Raw genomic sequence first — 26,317 nt, 5'->3', positions numbered from 1 at the left:
TCACATAATAGCACAACTTCCACTCAATAACAACATAAATCAATACATGATCACGCTTTCACGATTTTATTAATATAACACACGTAAAATCATTTAATCAATCATATAGAATCACAAATAAAATCAGAAGCCCAAAGATTTATACCTTCAAGACATAATCAAAGCTCAAGAACTTCTTTAATGAAAAATAGAAACACAATCAAAATCTCTCTCTCCTCTTACTAAAAAAATGTGAGTTTCTTGTTGTGTTTGCTGTTGTATTCTCCTCTTTATTAGCCTGTAGGGTTTTGAGAAACAAAATAGCGTAGAGGAGCTTTTTATAGCCAAGCCTTTTTAAAAACCCTTACCCATTAAGAATTTATTTCCTTTTTAAATGAGGTATTTAATATATAAAAAAAGTTAAGTGATTTGAGATTTAAAAGAATAAAATAAAATGCTCTTAAATACATTAACCAAAATATTATATTCTATAAAATAGATATATAATAATAATAAAACAATGGGTGTTACATCTATACCGCCCAGGACTATATTCTGTGGAACATTTGGTGGATTATATGGAATGTAGAGAAGCTGAATGGACTTTCCAGTGAAACTGTTTAACTTATATTTTTAAAAATTTTAAATTAATGAAAAATATTGTAATTTGTAAATTCATGTATTGTTATCTTATTAATTTTGTAGATATGTTTCTTTGGCCAATTATTTGGCGTGTGTGAATTTTTTAGAAATGATCCGTGCTCGAATAGTTCATTAGAAATATGTAAATGCAAGGAATAGACAAATGGTATACAACAATAGTTCAGTTAGGGCCAAATTGGTAATGTTATACATTTAAAAATAATTAATGTGAAGAGAATTAATTAAATATTTAATAAAATTTATTTTTAAATGAGTCGTATGTGTTTGATAAATTTTATTGTTAAATTATTGTATGAATATAAATTACTGAAATTGACATAATATTAAATAAAATTTAATTATACATTTATAATTGTATTTTGTTATCTCAATATAATTGGCAATAACAATACACACTTTAAATTTAATGATTTTATTTTATACTTAGATAAAAGATAATTTAGGATTTTTATAATATATGTGAGGTATGTATAGAATCGCAATAATTATAAAACTGATTCTCAAAATCAAATTTTAAAATAGAGTAATTTTGTTCATTTATTGAAAGTGATTTTTAAAAAATTTATTAAATACAAAATTAACTTTTAACTTTTGAGAATTACTTTTGAATCTCTCAAAAGTAATACCAAAACGACTCTAATTTCAAATATTTTAGAGTTTGGAAAGTTGTTAAAGCAAGGTTTTAGGAGCGAAAGAAACTTTGGCAATTGGTGATTCCCTACAGATCAAATCAAGGAGGCAGGATGGTATTTTTCGATTTGAGAAGACAGAACAAGTGCTGCATATTTATTTGATTCTGCAGTTCTATCACTAATCCTCTGCCTTAAATTGAACCGACTTGTTTTCATTTTCATCTATCAAATACAGTATCGACAACATTCTGAAAGGCGATTATTTTTTAACTTAAGGGAGTGTTGATGTCTTGGTGCTGCCCACTCATAAAGCAATCAATAGAGATATGGCAGCAATCGATTAAGGTAGTGTTTACTTTCTGGAGTTGGAGTGTGGAGTGTGGATTCCTCCCACTCCAGTGTTTACTTACCTTAAAAAAGGGTGGAGTGGAAGTGGGAATCCGTGGGTCCCACTTAATTTTGGAGTGGGGAGTGGGATTCCCACTCCCATGGGGAGAGGTGGGAGTGGGAATCCACTCCCCCCTCTTCCTATTTTATCCTTATAATTAAAATAAATAAATAATATTTAATAAAATAAATAAATAAATAATATCATATTTAATAAAATAAATAAATAAATAATATCATATTTAATAAAATAAATAATATCATATTTATTAAAAATAATAATTATATCATATTTATTAAAAATAATAATTATATCATATTTATTAAAAATAATAATTATATCATATTTATTTTATTAAATTTAATAAAATAAAAATAAATAAATATTATATTTAAATTAATAATATTAAACATTAATTTTAATAAATATTATTTATTTATTTATTTAATAATAATAAATATTTTATTCTAAAAAATATTAATTTTGTACTATATTATCAATAATAATATTTCATTTGTGTTGCTATTATTAATAATTTTTATTCACATAATTTAAATTAAAATTAATAAAAAATTATGATTTACATAATTAAGAATATTAGTAATTATTATTAATTTATAAATATAATAAAATATTTATTTTATTTTTCAAATATATTTTTTTATTAATTTTTTAATTACAAATTATAATTCTGTACATAAGGATAAAATTATAATTTAAAAAAATTTACTCCAAATTCAAGACAAAGTAAACAAATAATTAGAATTTTGATTGACAATCCATACTTTCATTTAGTCTAAGTAAACACCCTACTCTCACTCTCACTCCACACTCCTAATCCAAGGATTCCCACTCCTCAGAATTCCCACTCCAATCCAAAAAGTAAACGCAGCATAAATTCACTTTTGGAAAGTGCATCGATCATATCCGACAAGTACGGTCATTCGGAACAAACCTGCATCTTTGTAGCTAGAGATAAAAGCTTAATACAGATCGCTTTACCTAAAAGCTTCATCATGTTAATAACTCAGCCTCTCTCTTGGTTCCTTAACAATAATCCTGTTTCTCATTTTATTGGGTTCTATTACTGGGTTCTGGACCCAGTCAGAACCCAGTGCTAAGTTGATATGTGCTCAATATTTTATAGTATTTTATTACATTTGCATGTATACGGTTAATATTTAATTTTTTATTTTTAAATTTTTATACAGAAAACTAATTTGAAATCTTTTAGATTTATTATTGAATTCTTGAATTGATCGCTCTTGGTAGTATCTCTATTTTATCAAGATAAGCCACCATTTATATAAAATGAGTGTTAACGGTTAAGAATGATTACATTTGGTTTAATTAAACTAAGTAGTCATTTGTAGTAAATTACTACAAGAATATTTTAGTAATATTAAGTTTTATTAGAAAGTGCAAATAATGTTATTTAAAACAACTCAGAAAACTCATTCATTAAACAAATCCATCAACTTTATACCCAATATACCCATATTTAATTCAATTTTTTTCTTTCTTTTTTGTGACTTCTATCTCTCTACTTCTTCTAGCATTCTGTTTTTATTTGTAACCAAAAAATCCATTGTTCTTGGCTTGTTGCAGTGGCTCTTTTTCTTAATTTTTTCCTTGAGTAAAACGCTCAAAGTTCTATCATGAAACATTAGAAATATAGGATAGAGTATAAAGATCCATGATCTCAATTAAAACATAAATTTTTGCACTCCAGATTCCAAGAAATTTTAACGTACGTCAAAGTAAATTAGTCTTTATTTATCAACTATAGTTTAGTTAATGTTAAAGAGTAATAGTAGTCTTTTATACATATTGGAAAGCAAATGCAAAAATAAACTTTAGAGAGAGAAATTAAAGATGATAAATTTATCATGTTTAGTTAAAATGGTTATAATAGTAATTTAAGTTAAGAATATTTGTTTAATAAATAATTTTTTTTAAATGTGAGTTTAATAAGTAATTTGATGTGTCCAAATAACCTCACTGTTAAAGTAAACAAAGAATTATTTAGAGTGTGAATACCCATATTTTAACGATAGTTTTCATCCTCTTAGAACCCTAGCTACTCCATATTAGTGTTAGATTGTAAGTTATTCTCAATGAAATTGAGGGAATATTGCATTTTTCATTATTCTTTTTTTTTCTTTGAGTTATTGTTTTATTTCTTAATTTCTATTATTTTTGTTCTTAATCACTCTTTACATCGAGATGATTGCTTTAAAAAAATTAAAAGAAATTTAGAACTAAACTCTAGAGAGTAAAATTGCTAAGGTTTTATAATCTACTACTGACTGTCTTGGCAATTCTCTAATTCTACTACTGTCTATCTTGGCAATTCTCTAATTGTCAATTGATGTTGAGAATTGGAGTGATAACTTGAAATTAATCTATGTCATCTTAATTTTTTTTCTCTTTACTTAATTTTGTACGTAAGCATTATATATATTAAATTCAGTTGAAGATAGGAGAGAGAGAATCAAAGGTTTCACAATAATGTTTAAGAACCATAAACACTAAATAACAAACAAAAAAAAAAGAATCTAAATTCAATAAAATTGTAATAAATTCATCAAACCAAGTGCCATTCTTAATTTTCTCTATAACATAGCAATTAAAAATAAATTCGGGGCAATCAAAAATAGAAGAAACAACCACAAAGATGCATAGGATCAAAATTTTTTGTTGCAGAAAAGAAAACATGTTCCTGCCCCCAAGTTACAAATGCTTTTCTCCTCGGCCCAAAAACCCACACTGTAATTGTGCCATTAAGGCCACAGTCGAGTAGCCCATATCCGCCTGTGAATTTGCTTTTAGTGTTTTACCTATTTTCCCTATTTCTTCTATTTCTTAATATTTCCAAATGCAATCGTTTTTCTTTTTTTTAATTCAACGAAAAAAAATTAATAAAACTTTTAAAGAAAGGACTAAAGTAGTAGACGGAAAATTTGCATAACAAATATGGTTACCACTAATAATGACATGATTCTTTCATTTTTTTAAAAAAATTTAGCTTCTATATAAATTGACTAACTGAGACTTTGTAAATTTTGCATCAATAAGAGTGAAAGATCTTTTCTTATACAACTTGATATTTTCTTAGGAGTTCTGCTATTTATCCTTGGTCAAACCTCGAAAGCTAAAATAAAACGACGCCGTTTCCACTTTTTCATGAAACGCTACTGTTTCACCATAGCAAAAGCAAACGCTCCTCTACTCTTTGGAGTTCTGCTATTTATCCTTGGTCAAACCTCGAAAGCTAAAATAAAACGACGTCGTTTCCACTTTTTCATGAAACGCTACTGTTTCACCCTAGCAAAAGCAAACGCTCCTTTACTCTTTGTTTTCCTCTTCCTCTACTCTTCGTTTCCTCAGGGAACGATATAACCCAATCCTCTTCCACTCCTCTTCGTATTGTTCGTTTTGTTTAAAATCCAAATTGGAGAAATTTCCTCTTAAACAAATCTCGTTTTGTAAAAAAAGGATTTGGGGGCAAATTGAGATTTTCAACACATCCACAGAAAGAGAGTGAGAATGGTGAGTGAGTTACAAAAATGGTGAGAGCCCCAACATATGATGGAAGAGGAATGAAGAAAGGTGCATGGAGTAAATAAGAAGATGATAAGTTAAGAGCTTATATTCTGAAATATGGCCACTGGAATTGGGCTCAACTTCCCAAGTTTGCTGGTATTAATAGATCACATCAAGTTATAAAAATCATATCAACTAATATATGGGATCTTTATTTCTTGTTGTTGATAATTGTTGTTTAATTATCAAGGAGTGGCAAGAGTTGGAGGCTGCGATGCAGGAACTACCTGAGGTCGAATATAAAACATGGGAACTACACCAAGGAAGAAGAAACCAAAAGGAAACGACTACACCAAGGAAGAACTACACAGTTATTGAAACGACTACGTTTCATGAAAGTAAAAAGGACAAAAAAAAAAAAAAACCAAAACGTCGTCGTTTTGGTTTAATTCGGGATTTGACCCGGGAAAGTAGCATTTTCCTTTTCTTAGTAAGGGTCATCTAGAACCGAAGTAAAGAAAAATAATAATATTTTAACTCCCTCAATTTATCTATTCATCCCCACGTTTTATTTTAACTCATTGATCAAAAAGAATAATTATTATTTTTCTTTTATTTTCTTCTTTATCTTAATCATCATGATCATCACGACCCTCATGTCCATTATCACCATCATCATCGACACACTATCTATTTTCATTACAATCAATCCATCATCATATACAACCTAGACATCTAAAGATTATTAGCAACAAGAAATGGATATTTACCAAGTTCATCCGTGCTGATTATCTGAAGCTAATTTTTTTGTTTTACTTCAGGAATTCATTTCGTTCTATTTAGCCACTCGTGTCCATTCTTGATTTAATTGTAGATTGGAGGATAAAGAAATGGTATATTAGGGTTTTAGAGATCTATTGGAGAACTATGCCTTTTTATTATTTTTTATTTTATACCATTTATTAGTTGAATTGTATTTCTCAAGTTAATGTGCCTTTTTATTTCGGCTTAAATGAAAAAAAAATCTGTTCAAAGCTTGTGAGAGACAGTAAAAGAATTTGTAAATGAGAGAAAAAGAAAAAGAAAATTATCATAATTATTTTGTTTTTTAATAGGACCAATCTTGTAATTATGTAAAATTAATTTAAAAATAAAGGCCGGTGTAATAAATTGAAAGCATCATATACTACCATTCGAAAATAAATAATAAAAAAGGCCCAAAAGTCGAAACTTGACTGCCCAAATACATGATCAGCTGCGATAGAGTCCAGCTCACTTTTAAAAAATTCCAATGCATAATTTTAGTTAAGGTCTTGTTTTCTATGAAGTTTGAAGATCTTGAATGCATGAGTTTAGTAAAGATCTTGTTTTCTTTAAATTTTACAAAAATGCCTCATTTGAATTTTGAAAATTACAAAAAATATTCCAAGTGATTTTGAAAAAATTTCAATCGGTCATAGTCTAGAAGCCCAATTCTTTATAATTCGATTAGGGTTGGTTCCGTGTCATTTTGTTCACCAAGTTTTCATTTTCATTTTCATTTTAATGGTAGTAAGTATAATATATGTTCGGTCAGCCTGAACCTAAACTTAAATTGTAAAGTACAGAAAACAAAATCTATTTAACAGTAATAAAAGTTCAAACAAATTAGACATGTTTTCTCTAAATTACAAAACGAATTATAAAGTAAATTATAAAATAATATACTATGCATTCTCCAAAGCATAGCAAATAAATATTTTTTTTTCTCTCATCTTCTTCTTCTCTCTCTTCCACCACATGTTATCTCCAAATCTCATCATCTTCTTTTCTTTCTCTCTTACTAGAAAATCTTTTCTTTAAATCCCATCTTCTTCATCTTTTATATGTAATTTTTTTCTTTTACTTTTCAGTTCATCTGCCTTCCTTGTCTCCGTATATAAAGAGAGCCAAATCTCTATAGATTATTGAGTTGTATTTTCGACAAATTTTAGGGGTAGAAAAAGGTAAAACTATCCAGAACAATGAATTTATATTTTTGGGGGAGACAAGGTACCTTACTGGTTTGTTATGTGCGGTGTATCTGAGATTAGTGGCAACAATGGAGAAAGGTCAGAACTAAGAAAACAGTCATTCCAAATGAGCTTCACGCATGTAAAACAGCGAAATAGAGGTTAGAGGTGAAGCTGAGGTACCCCGGCGTTCACACTCCAACACTCAAGTTAGCAAACTCAAGCTTTTTATGGTAAAAAGAGCTTACCATCTCTCTGTAGATCAAGGTTTAAGCCTGAAGAAAACCTATTTTGTGGAGTATAAGTGTTGTTGAGTCAAAAACATCATCGAGAATAAAACCTAGACACCTTTATATGTGAAGTACCTCAGCTGCCACGTGACGTATCCTTTTTTACTAACATTTTTTTTAACCTTTTTATGATTTTTGGGCCGTTATGTGCATGCTCGCGGCGTATTTCATCCTTTGGAAACGTGGCGCGCGCTGGAGAGCGGTCCAGGGTATATCTAGAGGGGTTGTCGGGTAGGCGGCTGAGGACCACTGTTCTTGAGGCAGTGTCCTTCACTTTTGGCAGAGGTGATAGGCGGCTGTCCCCCCCTTTTAGTACGACATTTTTTATTCCTAATTCTGACAAAATCGAATGTTATCTTTTAAGAGATGGAGACGTTTCTCATGGCGGACTTTTTCAGAGGGTTCTCTTACATCTGATCTACCAGGTTCCTCCAGTTACATGGGGTACCTAAATCTATGTGGGGTACCTTTAATTGTGCGGGGTACCTCTAATTGTATGGGGTACCTCGGATTGTGCGATGTACCACTAATTATGCGCGGTATCTCGTTTCATGTCGGGTACCTTTATTTGTGTGGGGTACCTTGAATTATGCCAGGTACCTCAGACTATGTTAGAGTTATTCCGTTCGTCGACACGTGGCGTTTTACTATCTTTCCTATTTTTCCCCCAAACAAGTTGTTTTGTTATGTCTTATTCATTTGGATTTGTTTTGTTCTATGGTCATTGGCTTGTGCTTTTGTAATTTTAAATATCTGGCCATATATTATTTGTTATTTATTTATTCGTCATTTTTTATTGATTATTTTAAATTACAAATTGGAAGAAAATGTGCTAAGTAGCTGCAAAATTGTCATCAAGTCATGATTCATGTATGTTAAATTTTGAGCTTTGAGATGATCGAGAGCAGTTTTAGTAGCAATGTGATGTTGGTGGTGCTATATCTATGTATGTGTATATACATACATACACACACACATGGGGCCGTTCATTACTTTTTTTTCTTTTAAAATGCTTGCCACGGATGTAAATGGCTACCGTGAATGGGGATTAGATTTTCTTATAAAAGTTAAAGGAGGATGCAGACCAGATTATGAAAATTCCCCTCCCAAGACAACCAAGCTCAGATTAGGCTCTATGGCATTTTGACAAAAAAGGGGATTCCCCAGTGAAAAGTGGATACCAAGTGCCTTTAAAACTTAAATTTTCAAACCAAGCTAGCAGCTCACACTAACGACAATCTCCATAGAAAGCAATCTGTTCTCTGGAACTTCCAGAAAAGGTAAAGATATCATGTGGAGAGCAGTAAGGAATATGTTACCTACTGCTCAAAACCTTTGGAAGAAGAAACTCTTCTCAAGCCCATGGTGTCAGAGATATCGAAGAACAGAGGAGTCCATTTACCATGCACTTGTTAGCTGCAAAGTATCTAAAAAAGTTTGGAAGTTGTCCCCTTTTTAAGATAATGTCAGGCTCCGCCCCTCGCCGGGGGGGGGGGGGATATGCTTAGTTTTTTTTTTCAAAAGATGGCAAACAAAAGGAGTAAGTCATATGTGGAGCTGATAGTTGCTACCTGCTGGGTTATTTGGCATGCAGGGAATCTTTTTATCTTTGAAAATAAAAAGGAAGATTCTCAATTATCAGCTACTAAAGCAGATGCAGTAGTACATTCTTACAAAAAAGATTCAGCTGCCACTACTATAGACATCTTTAGATGAAAACTCTAATGTACCTTCCAAATGGCAATCCCCACCAGCAGGTTGTTTCAAAGTTAATGTGGATGCATCAGTTGCGGTTGAGTAGAGAAGAGTTGGTCTGGGTGCTGTGATTAGAGATTCCATAGGCAAAGTAATAGTAGCAGCTATACAACCTTCTTGTTTCCAGCTGGAGGTATCTTATGCAAACGCAGAAGCTGCAAGACTTGGTGTTGAAATAGTAGAAAAGGTGGGATGTTGGCCCTTAATCATAGAAATTGATTCACAGGAGGTTGTAGATACTGGTTTTGAACAAGAAAAGCACAAGAACTGAACTTTATTGGGTTATATTGATTTGCAAGCTTGTATTAGGAGGCAACAACAAATATCAATTCAATATACTCCAAGAGCCAGCAATGTAATAGCTCACAATTTAGCTAGCCTAGCCTTGGAGCAATCTGAAGTTGTACTTTGGGTGGTTAACATTTCAGCCAACCATTTGTATTTATTCACTAGTTGAATGCTTAAAAGGGAGACCCTTTTATCAGAAAAAAAAAGATTTTCTTATAAAAGTTTGTCCTATTAGAGTAACTGCTTCCATTGATATAGCAATGCTTCTTCCGATGTTAATTAATTCTTTGATACTAAATTATCAATTGAGACAATGCTTGAGGATTTTAATTCTTTAATATATGACTTAATTTTAATCTAAGAACAATAAAAAATGCAAGACTTTTTAATTATTGAAGTTATTATATATATTAACAAACGTAAGACTTTTATTTTTAAGACTTTTTATTTTTAAAAATGATACTACGAACCACATATTTATTGTTTTCATTTTTTTTATTTATGTCAACTGAACACATTGTACTGATTTCAGTTTTAAAATACATGGTACAAAAAATAATATCATATGCTTGTTTAAATTCAAAATACAGTAATTGTAAAACATGATTTTCATTTTCATTTTTATTTTAAGAAGATACCAATTCAGAAACAATATCGAACAGGCCCAATTATTTTGAATTTCTAAAATTGTATTACCAATCCCTAATAACTAATGACTCATTAACATAAATGAACTAAAAGAGACAATATTTTCTTCTTTTTTTTCATTCTTTTCTTATTATTTAAAAAATAAAAAATAAACATGGGCATACTCTAGATTTAGATGTGTTTTGATTTTATTATCTTAAAAAAAACCAACAAGTCACAAAAAGGAAATCTTAAATCCATCTCTTAAACTCACTGGACATCATTTTGTTATTGTTATCGCTACTCTGCCACCATCAAGTGTGTGCTATCTAAAGAAGCATGCATAAACAATAAAACTATCATACACCATTTTCAGAACATGAAAACTTGTCGATGAGTATAAATATTAACAATAAATAATAGGAGCAGGTTCAAGAGACATAATTATAGACACAAATTTTTTACTTTTAGATTATAAAAGAATGAAAGGTGAAGATTAGAGGACATGAATTATTAATTACTAAGATAAAAACTCGTTTAATCTCTATATTTTAATATTAATGTCCGTTTAGTCTCTATATTTTTAAAAGTACCTCAAAATATCTTTGTCGTTAAATTATTGATACCGCTGCCATTACTTTTTATTCTTTTTAGCTTTCTTTTATAATATTGTCCTCTTACAATAATTTTTTTTGACATTAATAAAAAAATTAATTACCAATTTAATCTCAATATATATATATATATATATATATATATATATATATATAACACTCTGCTGATGAGTAATATATTAATTTTTTTATTGATGTCCAAAAAAATTGGTAATTTAATTTTTTTACAATATCAATTTTTTGGAAAATGTGAGCTTCCACAAAAATTAATATATATTATTTATTATTTATTTTTTGGAGTTAAGTTAGTAATTTAATTTTTTTAATATCCTAAAAAATAGAAACATTATTGTAAGATCAAGTCAAAAGGGACAAAAATTAACTATAAGGATGTCAATAGCTTAACTGCATGTATGTTTTGAAATATTTTTTAAAAATATAATGATTGAACAAGTACTAACCTCATAATACAAGGATAAATGAGCTTTTACCCAATTACAAAAGTCAAGATTAAAGTTATTTTTAAATTTAAAATCTAACAAATAACGTGAGTCCCATCATGTGATAGTTAATTATTTTCCTAATTATTCTCTCTCTTACCTCTAGGGGTGAGCAAACCCCATCCAACATGGACCCAACCCAATTTAATCTAACTCAATTTAATTTTGACGGGTTGAGTGAGTTATTATGGGTTAATTGAGTCAATTTTTTTAATCCAATTAACAATTAGGTTGGATTAGGTTAATTATGATGAACCTCTCTAACCCAACCCACCCCACATAAATAATAATAAGAAGAAGAAGAAGATGATGATGATTTTCAATTGTAAAATTTTAAAAATCTAAACGACTAATCTATTTTTTATCCTCTTTTTATTCTTTTATAAAAAAAAGACTATTTTATTCTTATATCTATTACTCTAAACTCTAACTCCAAAAGTAAACTCTTAAATCTTAATTCTCATTCAACTTTTCTGATTTATTTATTCTATATTCTTTTAGTTTTCTTTATCAAATACTAAATAATGAATAGAATTTTCATAATATAATGTATTATATTTGATTTCAATAAGTTTCATTTCAACTTTCATATATTTTTCTTTATTTATTTTTAATTTTAATTTGACTTTAAGTCTTCAACCTAATCCGATAATTTAAATATTAGATTTGATTGGATTGAGTTGAACATATTTTATTTAATTGGATTGAATTGATTTTATCTCAACTCATTTAATAATGAGTTGGGTTGGGCTTTCACAAACTCTATCTAACCCAACCCATACCCATCCCTACTTACTTCTTGTTTCTTTCTCTTATCAAATCTAAAAATCTTTTTGAGTAATGATACAGCCACAAACTCTTGTACAAACTTATTTTGTACAAACTGATGTGGCATGATAAGATTGGTTGAATTAAATATCACTTGGCCCACATGATTTATTTTTATTAATTTATATTTTCATTCAACCAATGAATTAATGCCACGTCAGTTTGTACAAAATAAGTTTGTACAAGAGTTTGTGGCTGTATCATTACTCAATCTTTTTATATACTTCAAGCAAACAAAATCGTAAAAGACGAACAAAAGCATATAAAGACTTTCATGTCAAATTGATTTGCATGGATTAATACAGAGAAAAAAAAAATAATGGCAAAATAAGTATTTTAAATTTAAACCCATGTATATTCCAAGTTCTTTACTTTTTAGCAACAGATAAGCCCACTAATTGAATGTTTTATTTTATCGATCAAAATCTTCAAGAATTGCAAATAGAAGAGAAAAATAGATTTCATAAACGAAATATTTTATTGAAAGCCACCTCTAAACTTGATTACCACCATTTCAATTCCTCCAATTGCATAAAAATTAAAAGAGCTTATAGATTTTCTTAGAATTAAATTTCAAATATATGCCCGATACTGATATAAAGAAATTGATTTTGATAGTTCTAATTTCTCCATTTATTTCATTGTGCAATATTGGAGAGAGGATCGATAAAATAGGAGAAAAATAAGAAATAGAGATTAAACAATAAGGAGAGGAGAGAGCAAAATATATTGTAATTAATAATTTATGTCCTCTAATCTTCACCTGTCATTCCTTTCTTATCTAAAGGTTAGAAATTTGTGTCCATAGTTGTGTCTAAACTTGTGTCCCTGAAACTTACCCCTAAATAATACAGCCGTGGTGTTATTTGTTGTTACATTAACTTTTAAAATTATAAATATTTTTAGCATGCCATTAGAATTTCTAACTACGTCCCTATCAATAAATATTGGGCTATATGCCTAAGCCTAATCGTAGATCTATTCAAAGGTTGAGAGAGAGAGAGAGTTTATAAAAGGAGATTACTAATTTCTCTCATATTAAAATCAATATACCACTTACTCTCTACTATTTTTATAATAATCAATAACCCGAGCAGCATAACTTTATAGTTATCTTTATTTTGAAAAATATTTTTATTCATATTTATTATAAATTAAATAAATCATATGAATGCATATTAAAATAAAGTATTAAAAATAAGAAATATATGTTTCGATGTGAATAAATAATTAATAATAAAATATTAAAAAGTAAAAGAAAAATATCTAAATATCTAGATCTAAATATTTTGATTTCTCCACCTTAAAAAAATCAACAAGTCACAATAAGAACAAGCCATAAATTCGTTGCTTAAACTCACCAGACATCATTCTATTACGTTGCCACCATCTAGTGCGTGCATTCTAAATAAGCATACACAAATAATAAAACTACCATATACTATTTTCAGAACATGAAAACTTGTCGACGAGTATAAATATTAGCAATAAATAATATAATCGTGGGGTTATTTTTTTTTTTGTTTCATTAAGTTTTAAAATTATGAATACTATTATTAGCATCCCAACAAAATTTCTAGCTAAACGTCCCTACCGGTATGTATATTCAGCTACATGCCCAACCCTAATAGTAAATCTGTGGATAATTATGGTTAAAAAAAAAGAAAAAAAAACTACCACGACCTGCTACATCAACTTTATATGACACAATCTAAGTGTCTAAACCTAGACGAGACCCTACCACGTAAAACACTTAAGATCTAATTAAACATCAATGAGTTTTCAAACAACAAGAGCGTATAGATTTCATATTTGAAAAATTGTATTGCACTTATATGAACCCTCCACGTGTACGGATGCCAAAATCCTGAAAACAAGCAAAGAAACGGAGAAGCAACGGCGTGGAGGAAGTGAAGATGACAAGTGGGACATGATGTGAAACAATTGAAGGGCCAAAAATCTAAAGACAACATGCCTACGGTCTCTCGTCTGCCTGTCGCTCCTTATTTCATTCATATTTTCTTTCTTTCTTTCTTTCTTTCTTTAAGTCAGTGATGGCAGCAAAAACAGTTGATGTAATGTACTTCAGTCATACTTTGTCATATATATTTGTTTTGTGACAATTTATTTCGTATCATTTTAATTTTAAATTAGAATACGAAAATAGGAAGAAAATTATACAAGTACAAAATGATGGACACGGGACACGAATCCACTGAACGAGACACGTGTGCTTATACAAATCAATAAAGGTACATGAGTCACCTTTTTTTTTTTTAGCTTTTAATACTTTAGTCCCCATTTTTATCCTTAATTTTATACATATATAATTACTATTAAAAAAAAAAAAACTCAGTTCAAGAGACAATAGTCATTAGAAGGTGACAAAATACCCTTTAACTCGTGACACACTGTTTCATATAAAATTAGAATATTTAAAAAAAAATTAAATTTCTTTAAATAAGATTTTATACTATTAAAATCTCCTTCATATATATGTATAGTTTTGTACTGATAAATTCGAATTGCTTTCTCCTTTGCCGGGCCCAATTAATTATGAACATTTATTTATAATATGATAAATTATATTTTAAATCTTTTAATATTAATTAAGACCGGTGCTACGTTATAATTATAATTAACGTAACATGAGGAACTCATTAATTCAATTAGTAGAAAAGAACTCAAATCAAAATCATTCAATTTGCGTTAGTTTGACCTTTCACTCCTCCTTTCACGTCTTTATCGACGACCAAATTACATCACAAGGACTCTCTATCAACCGTCTCTTTTTTCACGTTTTTCTCTATTTTTTACTTTTTATTTTTTTACCATAAACTGTTGTCATTAATTGATCAAGTTATGAAAGAAGACTCGAGATGTTAACGTTAGCAAATCAATTTTTAGAAAGATACTCTCGTTCAAAAATTTGTAATTTAGCTAAAATAAAACTAAATAAAACCGCAAAGCTTTTTTTTTTTTTCAGAAAGTTCCATGACTCGTCCTCTATCAAATGAAAAAAAAAAAGGAAAAAAAAATAAAATACATAGATACATATGATACGAGAATGAGAAAAGAAATCAGGTGGGTCGACGTGGAGGCAAAAATGACGATGATCAGTTGTTAGTCAGTACCCATCCCATCAATAATCCCTACTCATAAGTCTCTAACCACATCGAGATTTAAGAGGACCTTGCTATGTTTACGGCTTCTGCAAGTAACATAGCCAATGGGAATCCTCCACGCGTGTTGGTGCTGATGAAACCATACCAAGGCAGCTGTTCATGCAAGGTGAAAATGCCGAGGCTGTTTGTTGCGGCTTCTGCAACCTAACCTTGTACCAAGATTTAATACTTAATAAATAGAGATATCGAAATAAAAATTAAAAAAAAAAGAATAAATTGATAGGACGTCACTTTTTATTTGTTTTATTGCATTCCTAGAGAAGCATATCGAGATGTGTCATTTTCATTGCGATTCTCTAAAGAAGAAATTAAAAAAAAAAATAAGTGCCAAATAATTCTCCGCTGACATAAATCAATGCAACACTTGTAAACAAATTAAATAAGAGCATTTTTACAGTTGTATTAAATTGTCAAATAATAAATATTTCATTAAAATAAATTATTTAAAAATCTGATTCTAAAATAATCTACTACTTTTATTACATAATATACTTTCAACTGTTAAGAAAAAAATGTAGAAATAAATTAAGTTTTTCTTTTATTTTTTTCAGAAAGAGAAATGATTAATATATAAGACAATGCTCAACAATAACAGCTAACATACGTTGGACTGCCCTCGATTCTGAACAGACTGAACACTGTGGGCGTGGGGGGAGGTTATAATGAACTCAGTGGTCTTTGCAGTATTTTTGTACTCTTTTTGTACTCGTATTTATTATGTGTTGTATCAGAAATTAAAAATACTATGTATTGGTAAATTCGTCAATATTTTATTTCCAAAATTTTACACCCTTTGTTAATTGTTTGATAATGGTTATAACATCGGCGTCCCTAAGTGTAAAAAAGGGGGAAAAGATATGCCTATTATTATTGTTATACACCATTTATATACAAAAGCGTCAGCTAACTAAAAGGCTAAAAAGAAGAGATTGATTGCTAGCTGTACACAATAGAAAAGGAAATTGCTTATAAGAGAAAGTTGACTAACAAATTACGTCCATTACTGCAGCAGAACAACTGTCCATAATCTTGCCAATAACTGTCCATAATCTTGGCAAATCTCAACACTCCCCCTCAAGTTGGAGCATGGATGTTAATGATGCCCAACTTGCGAAGATGAGTATGAAATAAGGCTTTTCCAAGAGGCTTGGTTAATAAATCTGCAACTTGAGTTTGTGATGAAGTGAAAGCAGTAGCAACATGCCCAGATTGAATCTTTTCTCTGACCACGTGACAATCCATCTCAATATGTTTTGTTCGTTCGTGAAACACTGGATTTGCTGCGATGTGTAATGCTGCTTGGTTATCACAATAGAGCTTAGCAGGGATCACGAAATTAACTTGCAAATCTTTGAAGAGGTATCTCAACCAAGTGAGCTCACAAGTAATGGCTGCCATGGCTCTATATTCTGCTTCTGCTGAAGACCGTGAAACCGTTGTTTGCTTTTTGGTTTTCCAAGAGATGAGGGAAGGACCAAGAAATACGCAGTATCCAGTAACTGATCTCCTTGTGGTAGGACAACTTCCCCAATCTGCATCACTATAACCTGTTAACTTCAAATTATTTTCTGCTGGAAAAAATAGTCCTTGTCCCGGTGTTCCTTTCAAGTATCGAAGGACTCGAATTGCCGCATCTAAATGTGGCTTGCGGGGTTGATTCATAAACTGACTAAGAAGATGTACAGAATAATTAATATCAGGCCTTGTGATTGTGAGGTAAATGAGACGGCCAACAAGTCTTCTATATTTTGATGGGTCTTTGAGAAGGTCACCACTTGATGGCGTAAGCTTCAAGTTTTGTTCCATAGGAAAAGAAGCTGGTGCTGCTCCCAGAAGTCCCATATCATCAAGTATATCTAATACATATTTACGCTGGGAGATGCAAATGCCTTTCTTGGAACGAGCCACCTCTATTCCCAAAAAATACTTTAGCTTTCCAAGATCCTTGATTCTAAAATGTTCATCAAGGAACTTTTTTAGAGTTGTTATTGCCGCTGGATCATTTCCTGTTATTATCATGTCATCAACGTAAATCAATACTGCTGTGAATGAGTTTCCATGCACTCTAGTAAAAAGAGAGTAGTCAGCCATAGATTGCTTGAAGCCGGCTTTGCGAATGGCACAAGAAAACTTGGAATACCAGTTACGTGAAGCTTGCTTCAATCCATAGAGTGACTTATTAAGTCGACAAACCAAGTTCTCCCCCTGTCGACTATAACCTGGTGGCGGAAGCATGTATACCTCTTCAGCTAGATCACCATGAAGGAAGGCATTTTGAACATCTAATTGATGGAGAGGCCAATTTCTAGCAGCAGCAATAGCCAAAATGCATCGCACAGTAATAAGTTTGGCAACTGGGGAAAATGTTTCTTGATAATCCATCCCTTCAATCTGAGTGTATCCCTTAGCTACCAGTCGAGCTTTGTATCGTTCTATTGTGCCATCAGAACGATACTTTATTTTATAGACCCACTTGCAACCAATTGGTTTCTTTCCTTTGGGCAATGCAGTAAGAGTCCAAGTACCATTGGCTTCAAGAGCTTCGATTTCCAAATTCATGGCCTCACGCCACTTGGGATCATGCTCAGCCTGGGCAAATGTGTTAGGTTCAACAGAACTAGAGATAGATGCAACAAAGGAGTGATGAGAAGAGGAAAGATTATTATAAGAGACAAAATTAACTAAAGGATAACGTGTACCTTGCCGAGACTGAAGCACAGAAGATGACATTGAGCTGGGGGACAACAGAGTGGCCTGTGAGCAATGAAAGTCACGGAGCCAAGTGGAAGGTTGTCGGATTCGATCAGATCTTCTTAGCGTAGGTTGAGTGGGCTGGTTATGTAAAGGTACAGGTTGAGATTCATTAGATGTATTGTCTTCTTGTGGAACGATGGGAATTAACTGAGCATCATGGTCAGGTATAGATAAAGGCAAAACTTGTAAATTATGATTGATATCATATTTGGAGTTTGTAAAAGGGAATACATTCTCATGAAAAATAACATCTTGACTAGAAAAAATCTTGTTAGTTTCTAGATCATAAACTTTGTAAGCCTTTTGACCCGAAGGATACCCAACAAAAATGCATTTGCGGGCACGATGATCGAACTTATGTTGAGGTTCGACATTAGTAGCAAAACATAAACATCCAAACACACGCAAATGGTCGTAAGTAGGTGGCTTTTTATGTAGAATTTCAAATGGCGTTTTTCTAGAGAGTAAGGGTGTAGGTATGCGATTAATAAGATAAACTGCAGTAAGAACACTTTCACCCCAAAAGGTTAGAGGCAAATGAGATTGAAATCTCAAGGCTCGGGCTACATTCAGAATATGTCGATGTTTGCGTTCTACTACACCATTTTGTTGAGGTGTGGAAACACAACTATGCTCATAAAGGATTCCTTCATCCTTAAAAAAGTTATGCATGGAAGTAAATTCTTTGCCATTATCTGTGCGAAACCTTTTAACTTTATAATTGAATTGTGTAGAAACAAAAGCACAGAAAGATTTTAAAAAATTTTGTGTGTCTGATTTAAACCGCATAGGATAAATCCATGTATGTCTGGAGTAATCATCCACAACAGTCAAAAAATAATAAGCACCTGAAAGAGAACATACTCGAAAAGGTCCCCAAATATCGCAATGAATTAACTCAAAAGGTTTTTTAGTAGAAATAATACTTAAACCAAAAGGTAACCTTGTTTGTTTAGCCAAAGGGCAAATATCACAAACTTTATTTGAAGAGAAAGAAATTTCAGGTACTAAATCTGCAAGATGTTTCATTGGGTGGATGGAAGGGTGTCCGAGACGTTTGTGCCACAAATCTGGTTGCGAAGATGTCTGGTTGACTTGAGGAGTGAGCAAATTAGGCGAAGGTGTAATGTTTGGAGAAAAATAATAAAGACCGTCATGTTGTCTCCCCAAACCAATCGTCCTCTTCGTTGCCAAGTCCTGTAAGATGCAAAAGTCAGCAAAAAAAGTGATTGAACAATTCAAGGACTTTGTCATTTTGCTAACAGACAACAAGTTGACACAAAACGAGGGTACATGGAAAACATTTGAGAGAGAAAAATCAGAACCAAAGTTAGTTGAGCCTATTGAGTCTATTTGAACCTTGTTTCCGTTGGGTAGTGTAACAGAGGTGTGTGGAGAAGGACTTACTTCAGATAACAAATCAAGAGTAGATGTGATATGGTGAGTTGCACCACTATCTATTATCCATTTATTCGAATGGGAGGAGCTAATATGGGATGAAAGACAAAAAGGGGAAAGCTGACCTGCTATATTTGCCTTAGGTTGAGCATTACCGTTATTCAAGAGAGCCATAATTTGTTGGTATTGCTCTTGCGTGAAACTTGGCGTTTCAAGTTGTGAGTTGTTAACTGTAGGCCCTGATTTATTTCCAGATTTCTCACCCTTCTTGTGAAATTTGTGACCAGGGGGGAAGCCATGCAAGTGAAAACACTTCTCAACTGTATGGTTATCTCTGTTGCAGTGGCTGCAATGCAATTTTCCTCTCCCTTTGTTATGTGAACTGCTATCATTGTTGCTGGTTTGTGTTGCTGCCAACAAGATTTCTCTAGACACAGCCACATCACGTTGTTTTTCTTCTTGGAGAATCAAATTATAAATTTTTCTAATTGTAGGAAGTGGTTGTATAAGGAGAATTTGACCACGTATAGCAGAATATGTATCATTTAAACCCATAAGGAATTGCATTACCTTCCCTCGTTGTTCTCGTTCTTCACTTCCCTTAATTGCCCCACAGGTGCAAATAGGCATGTCATTGTAAGATGAGACCTCATCCCACAAGCCCTTCAGTTTGGAGTAATATGCTGCCACGGACATGGTCCCTTGATGTAAAGAAGCAATGTCTCTTTCAATTTGAAAGATCCTTGGGGCATTATTTTGAGAAAATCTCTCCTTTAGATCGGCCCATACCTCTGCTGCAGATTCTGTATACAATACACTATCACCAAGATTAGGATCAATAGAATTAAGGATCCAAGATAATACCATATCATTACATCTTTGCCATAAGGCATGTTTTTCATCGGCTGCTGGTGGCTTATCGATTGAACCGTCAACGAAACCTGTTTTGTTTTTCGCACTTAGAGCAATACTCATTGACCGACTCCAAGTGGCGTAATTATCACCATTCAATGGCTTGGTGACCAAACTAATTCCTGGATGATCCGAGGAATGAAGATAAAATGGATCCGAAGGATCGATAATAACATTGGCTTCTGTTTTCGATGAAGTAGCTTTCGTCATTTGTGACTAAAGGAAAGCTAAGAAAATATTCTCCCAAGAGCGTAATGCTCTGATACCATGTAAAAAAGGGGGAAAAGATATGCCTATTATTATTGTTATACACCATTTATATACAAAAGCGTCAGCTAACTAAAAGGCTAAAAAGAAGAGATTGATTGCTAGCTGTACACAATAGAAAAGGAAATTGCTTATAAGAGAAAGTTGACTAACAAATTACGTCCATTACTGCAGCAGAACAACTGTCCATAATCTTGCCAATAACTGTCCATAATCTTGGCAAATCTCAACACTAAGATTTCATTTTTATCCAAATAATATTATACTTTTCGTCAGCATTTCTTGGGTCTTTGAGATTTGCCTGTTGGTTTGTCTAATATCATTTATTTAAACGCATAAAAAATTTCTCATGTTAAAAGATAATTTTTTATTTCGTTTAATCTTTGTTAGTTTGTTATTAATTCTTATTCTTTGATTTTTCATTATGCTCTTTTGTATTTCTTTTAGATTTAAAGGTTTTAATTTATGTTCCTTCTATTTGTATTTTCCATCTAATCATTTATATTATAAGTAGAGTCCTGTCTAATCTCCCACTGTCATGGCGGTCTTAAAAGAAAAAAAAAATCTCTAATGACTTCCAATCAAAGGATATTTTAGTCATTATGGTAGAGGCTATCAAGTGATGGACCTATTTGATACAAAGAAAAAAATATGCCTTTATATAAGAATCATAAAAGTTCAGGGACTACCAATTAATTACCACAATATAAAAGTGCTTCATCAAGTAGGCTGCTATAATTTTGACCATTGTCACTCATTTTCTCTTCTGTGGAGGAAAACTGAAGCTGAAAGAGAGAGAGAGAGAGAGAGAAAAGAAAAAAAGGAGAAAAAAAAAATTCGAAGAAACAGAAAAATGGCTCTCAAGCTCAGCCCTTTCACCACTCAAACCCAGAAATTTCCTTCCTTTGCTCTTCCTCAAATGGGCAGCCTCAGATCTCCAAAGTTCTCCATGGCTTCAACTCTTCGTTCTAACACCAAGTTTGTGTTCTTGTTCATTTCATTTCTCCCTAATATTTTGTGTGTTGGCATATAGATTCTTGTATTAAAGTAAAATTCTTTGCAATTTTTTCTTTCCTTTGAGCTGACTTTGGATCTGGGTTTTTGTTTTTATGCTTTCGTTTGGCTTATGGCTGCATTACTTCAAATGGGTTGCTTATTGATCTTGGTATCTATGCTTTAAATGCATTGATTTCGCATGCTTATTTGTTTTCTTTTTCTTTTTTTCTTCTTTTTGTTTGAATTTATTGAGACGGCGTTACATTTATCTTTTGTCGATTGCTATGTACTTCAAATTGTGTTCTTGTTAATGTTCTGTTCTTGTATCTATTTTAGTTTGATGGAATGGGTATAATTACTTTAATATTTGTTATGAAATTTCTTTTTTCTCTCCTACCTCTTTGTTTATCAAATTTCGATTTTTTCGAGGTGGGGCTCTGTTTTTCTGGTTACATTTGGTGACTTGTTATAGCAATTTAAATTTCATTACTGGGTTTGATTCAAGTTCATGTATAATCTTTGAGTTATATGTGGTCTCATATAAGTTGTTGGAAAGTGATTTTCTTTATTTTTATATTATATATTGTTTTGGAAGTAGTGGTTCTGTGGTATCCGTTTCAATCTCTAACATATGCCTCTTGGTATTATGTTTGGAACTTTATTTATAGGATTGACTCTATGAATTTGATTGTGATGTAGATGGCCGATTTCCTTGTTTTATTTATTTTGTTTTTAGCTTGGTCTTTTAGTTAAATGGAAGAATAAAGAATATTGAAGTGAGGATTATTCCTTTGACGCTCTGCTTTCATTAGCACTCTTAGGATACCATTTGAGAAGAATAGTCAAATTCTTGGTTTTGCAGTTAAATGCCCTTTTCTTGTTTTTAAGTTTAGGAAAGAAGATTAGAACCGGTTTTTCTTGTAAAGCAAAAGGCTTTCAAAACCATTTTAGCTTACTCTGCATTGTGGAAGATTTTGTCTTACTCCTCAGGACTGAAATAAGAGCTCTTTTATTTTTAGTATGAATATTTAAAAAAAAAAAAAGATTTATATATCTGAAATGTGGTGGTTGAAATGATTCTGCTGGGTTGGCTGGTTTTAAATGCAATCTGTGGTTTCAGTTGCATGCAGGGTTTTCTGTTTGTTGTTTTCGGTTAGGTGGGGTTGGGGACGGTTACAACATTTAATTTATATTTTATTATTAGAATCATCTGGAATGTCTGCTTTATGAATTGTTTGGTTAATTTGTTGAGATTTATGGTTTTTCTATTTCTTCCTCCCTTTTTCTTATTTTGTGTTGGCTATTTGGTTTTGGCTAGGTTCTGTAGCTTTTAATTTTGGCTGCTCCCTATAAGTTCATGTATTATGCTTATATTTTATGTTTTGACAAGTGCATGCATGCTTGCCCAGCTGTCGGTTTCTTATGATGTGGCATATAAATAGTTTTTTTGTCTATATGTGTAAGCTTCTTGAATGATGCTTTCTTGTTCCTGCATTATGTCAGACCGTGTGCAGGTGGAATGAAGGCCTTTTTTTGTCTAGTTCTACCACAATAACATGTGTTCACCATGTTTTCTGTCACTGCCTATTCTTCTTTTGTATTCACATTAGTGATTTTAAAAATATGATCAATGATCCTTGTTGCAATTCTTTTAGCTTGATTTGTATAGCATAATTATGTTTATTTTGTTTTATTTGATGTAGTATTTACTGCTTTTCATCTTTTTTTTTTGTTTTGTTTTCTGAATGTGATTGAGTCTTCATCTTGATAAAGAATATTCAATTTGGTGAGAGTAGGTTGGATACCTTTGCATAGATTCTTTATTTTATAATCCCTTTCTGCCTGTGCTTGGTTGGTGGTGGATCTTTGACTTATTTCACCATTCTGTAAGAGATGGTGGGATCTATTACTTATTTGACTGTTGTTTAATAGGTGGTGGATCTTTTACGTATTTCTAAATTGCAACGTAGGTCTTCTTTTCAAGGAGCTGGAGATCATTGGTTGCGGTTCTAAATGTTTAAAACTTCTATCTTTTGGAATTTTTAGAACCTTCTGTGTTTTATCAATTTGAAAGTTTTCAAGGTTCCAAAGTTTTGAACTTTCTAAATGTTAATTTTTGCAGCTAGTATTATACAAGTGTGTTAATCTATGGTTATACAGGAAATTTTAGCTGCTAATCATGTTTATAGGATCTGAGATAATCTGTGTTTTCTCCTTTAAAATATCTGTTCCCATCTTGGTTTTAGTAGTTATTAGCAAACTACTACTTATGGTTCTGCGTTAATTCATATATTATTTTTTTTCCCTTTCCTTTGTTGTATTTGGTATGACTTTTTTTTTTCCCTTAATATCCATTATAACGTGTTTGTTATTTAATGGGAGCTTGGTTGGTCAAATGGTTATTACTGCCTTAGTTTTTAACCACAAACCTGTTTTAATGTAAATTTCTGGAAAAAGCAAGTTGTCTATTTGTTGTTGCCATGTGGACGTCACTCATTTATGTACTGCTTTCCCTTTAGTTCCAGTTCCATAGTATTCATATGTCAGATATGACGGGCCATAGACAAGTCTCTGCTATTGTCACATGCTGATTTTCTGTACCTTTTGATAACTATGAGCTTTAACTATTTTCTTGTCCTTGCTGGAAATCCAAACTCAGCTGTCAGTGTCTGATCCTCAATTCTTTTGTTTCATTGAAGGGAGGTTGAGAACCTCAAGAAGCCTTTTATGCCCCCTCGGGAGGTGCATGTTCAAGTCACCCACTCCATGCCACCTCAAAAGATTGAGATCTTCAAATCCATGGAGGACTGGGCTGAGAACAACATTTTGGTTCACCTGAAGCCAGTTGAGAAGTGTTGGCAACCACAGGATTTTCTGCCAGATCCTGCCTCTGATGGATTCGATGAACAAGTCAAGGAACTAAGGGAGAGGGCAAAAGAGCTTCCAGATGATTACTTTGTTGTTTTGGTTGGAGATATGATTACGGAAGAAGCTCTTCCAACATATCAAACAATGCTTAATACCTTGGACGGGGTTCGTGATGAAACAGGTGCTAGCCTCACTTCTTGGGCTATTTGGACAAGAGCATGGACTGCTGAAGAGAATAGGCATGGAGACCTTCTGAATAAGTATCTCTACCTGAGTGGACGGGTAGACATGAGACAAATTGAGAAGACTATTCAGTATTTAATTGGATCCGGAATGGTAAGTTCTTTGCCTACTAAATTAGGAGCCCTGTTCTGAACCTCTGATAGGAAGTCATTATAAAAGATGCGTGTTAACAATGGCTATAATTAACAATGCAAGACTACGAAGTTGGTCAATTTAGAGCTCACTGTCTAATTGTGCTAGTTTATGTGGATTTACTTCTTGCCCTTTTATTTATATCCCTTGCGGTAAGTTGATATGTTCTGTCTTTTTGTTTTTTTTTTCCCTCTCTCATTTTGTAGGATCCCCGTACAGAAAACAGTCCCTACCTTGGTTTCATCTACACTTCATTCCAAGAAAGGGCAACTTTTATTTCTCATGGAAACACAGCTCGCCTTGCCAAGGAGCATGGCGACATGAAGTTGGCTCAAATATGTGGTACGATTGCTTCAGATGAGAAGCGCCACGAGACTGCCTACACCAAGATAGTGGAAAAGCTTTTTGAGATTGATCCCGATGGAACCATCGTGTCTTTTGCTGACATGATGAGGAAGAAAATCTCTATGCCTGCTCACTTGATGTACGATGGCCGTGACGATAACCTCTTCGAGCACTTTTCAGCTGTTGCTCAGCGGCTCGGTGTCTACACTGCCAAAGACTACGCCGACATTTTGGAATTCTTGGTGGGCAGATGGAAGGTTGAGAAGCTAACTGGGCTGTCTGGTGAGGGACAGAAAGCTCAAGACTATGTTTGTGGGTTACCTGCAAGAATCAGAAGGCTGGAGGAGAGAGCTCAGGGAAGGGCAAAGCAAGGACCCACCATCCCTTTCAGTTGGATTTACGACAGACAAGTGCAACTCTAATTGCAGAAATGAAATGCAACATTCAGCGTCTCTCATTGTAGTACCCTCGTGCAGAATGGTAAATAATGCTAGAAATTTTGCAGTAACTTTGTTCTTTCGGATCGTAGTCTATTGTTCTGTGTGAGGAGAAATATGATGGGCAGTGACTTTGGTTGGTTGTAGATACAGTTGTTTCTCTTCTTGTGCCATTAGCTTATGCAGATAGGGGCAGCTGTAGTTTGTTCTTTTATTGTTATGTTTCTTTTTTTTTTTTTTTTTTTACCCTTTTTGACTATCCTCTCTTGTATGAGTTTGTTTCTTTGAGTGTAAGCAAATAAATAATCTCTATGATGCCAATTTTGATGATGGTGATAATATATGTTGGTGAAGAAAAATGCTGTGTTTTGAACTCATAATGTCACGTAATTGGTTGTGAAGGATATCATGTTATTAAGGTCTTACGTAAAACTTTCTGGACTTGTAGAACTTAATATTTTGTCTTCAATTAATCAATGTTGCGATTTGCCTTTGATTTTTACTTTTATTTTGAAAAAGAAAAGGACGACGATACCCTAAGATTTGGTAAAATGATTTGACAAGTATCTTCTTATTTTGCGCAAATTCTTTTTCTGGATACACGAAACTTTCTTTTGTCTTAAAAAAATGGTCTCTTACTCTTAGTTTTTGAATGTTTTTATCATTTTCCCCCTTAAAA

General features: G+C 32.2%; 1 protein-coding gene across 1 annotated transcript; it reads left to right on the top strand.

The window, feature by feature from the left end:
- The first annotated feature begins 21,371 nt into the window (after nucleotides 1-21,371).
- LOC18049689 (stearoyl-[acyl-carrier-protein] 9-desaturase, chloroplastic) lies at nucleotides 21,372-25,997 on the top strand. The gene is made up of 3 exons (XM_006442706.2): nucleotides 21,372-21,595; nucleotides 24,313-24,817; nucleotides 25,063-25,997. The coding sequence occupies exons 1-3, from the start codon at nucleotides 21,471-21,473 to the stop codon at nucleotides 25,621-25,623; spliced, it is 1,191 nt and encodes a 396-aa protein (XP_006442769.1). The 5' UTR covers nucleotides 21,372-21,470; the 3' UTR covers nucleotides 25,624-25,997.
- Nucleotides 25,998-26,317: the final 320 nt, after the last annotated feature.

The sequence above is a fragment of the Citrus clementina genome, unplaced genomic scaffold (assembly GCF_000493195.1).
Source record: "Citrus clementina cultivar Clemenules unplaced genomic scaffold, Citrus_clementina_v1.0 scaffold_3, whole genome shotgun sequence".
In the NCBI taxonomy this organism is placed as follows: domain Eukaryota; kingdom Viridiplantae; phylum Streptophyta; class Magnoliopsida; order Sapindales; family Rutaceae; genus Citrus; species Citrus x clementina.
The sequence above is the reverse complement of the archived record's forward strand: the minus strand, read 5'-3'. Positions and strand labels throughout refer to the sequence as shown.

Bases quoted from the DNA above. Each gene is read 5' to 3' on its own strand.
- LOC18049689 (XM_006442706.2), top strand. From the start codon at position 21,471: ATGGCTCTCAAGCTCAGCCCTTTCACCACTCAAACCCAGAAATTTCCT. The intron at 21,596-24,312 runs GTTTGTGTTCTT...GTTTCATTGAAG, and splicing joins ACTCTTCGTTCTAACACCAA to GGAGGTTGAGAACCTCAAGA. The intron at 24,818-25,062 runs GTAAGTTCTTTG...CTCATTTTGTAG, and splicing joins ATTTAATTGGATCCGGAATG to GATCCCCGTACAGAAAACAG.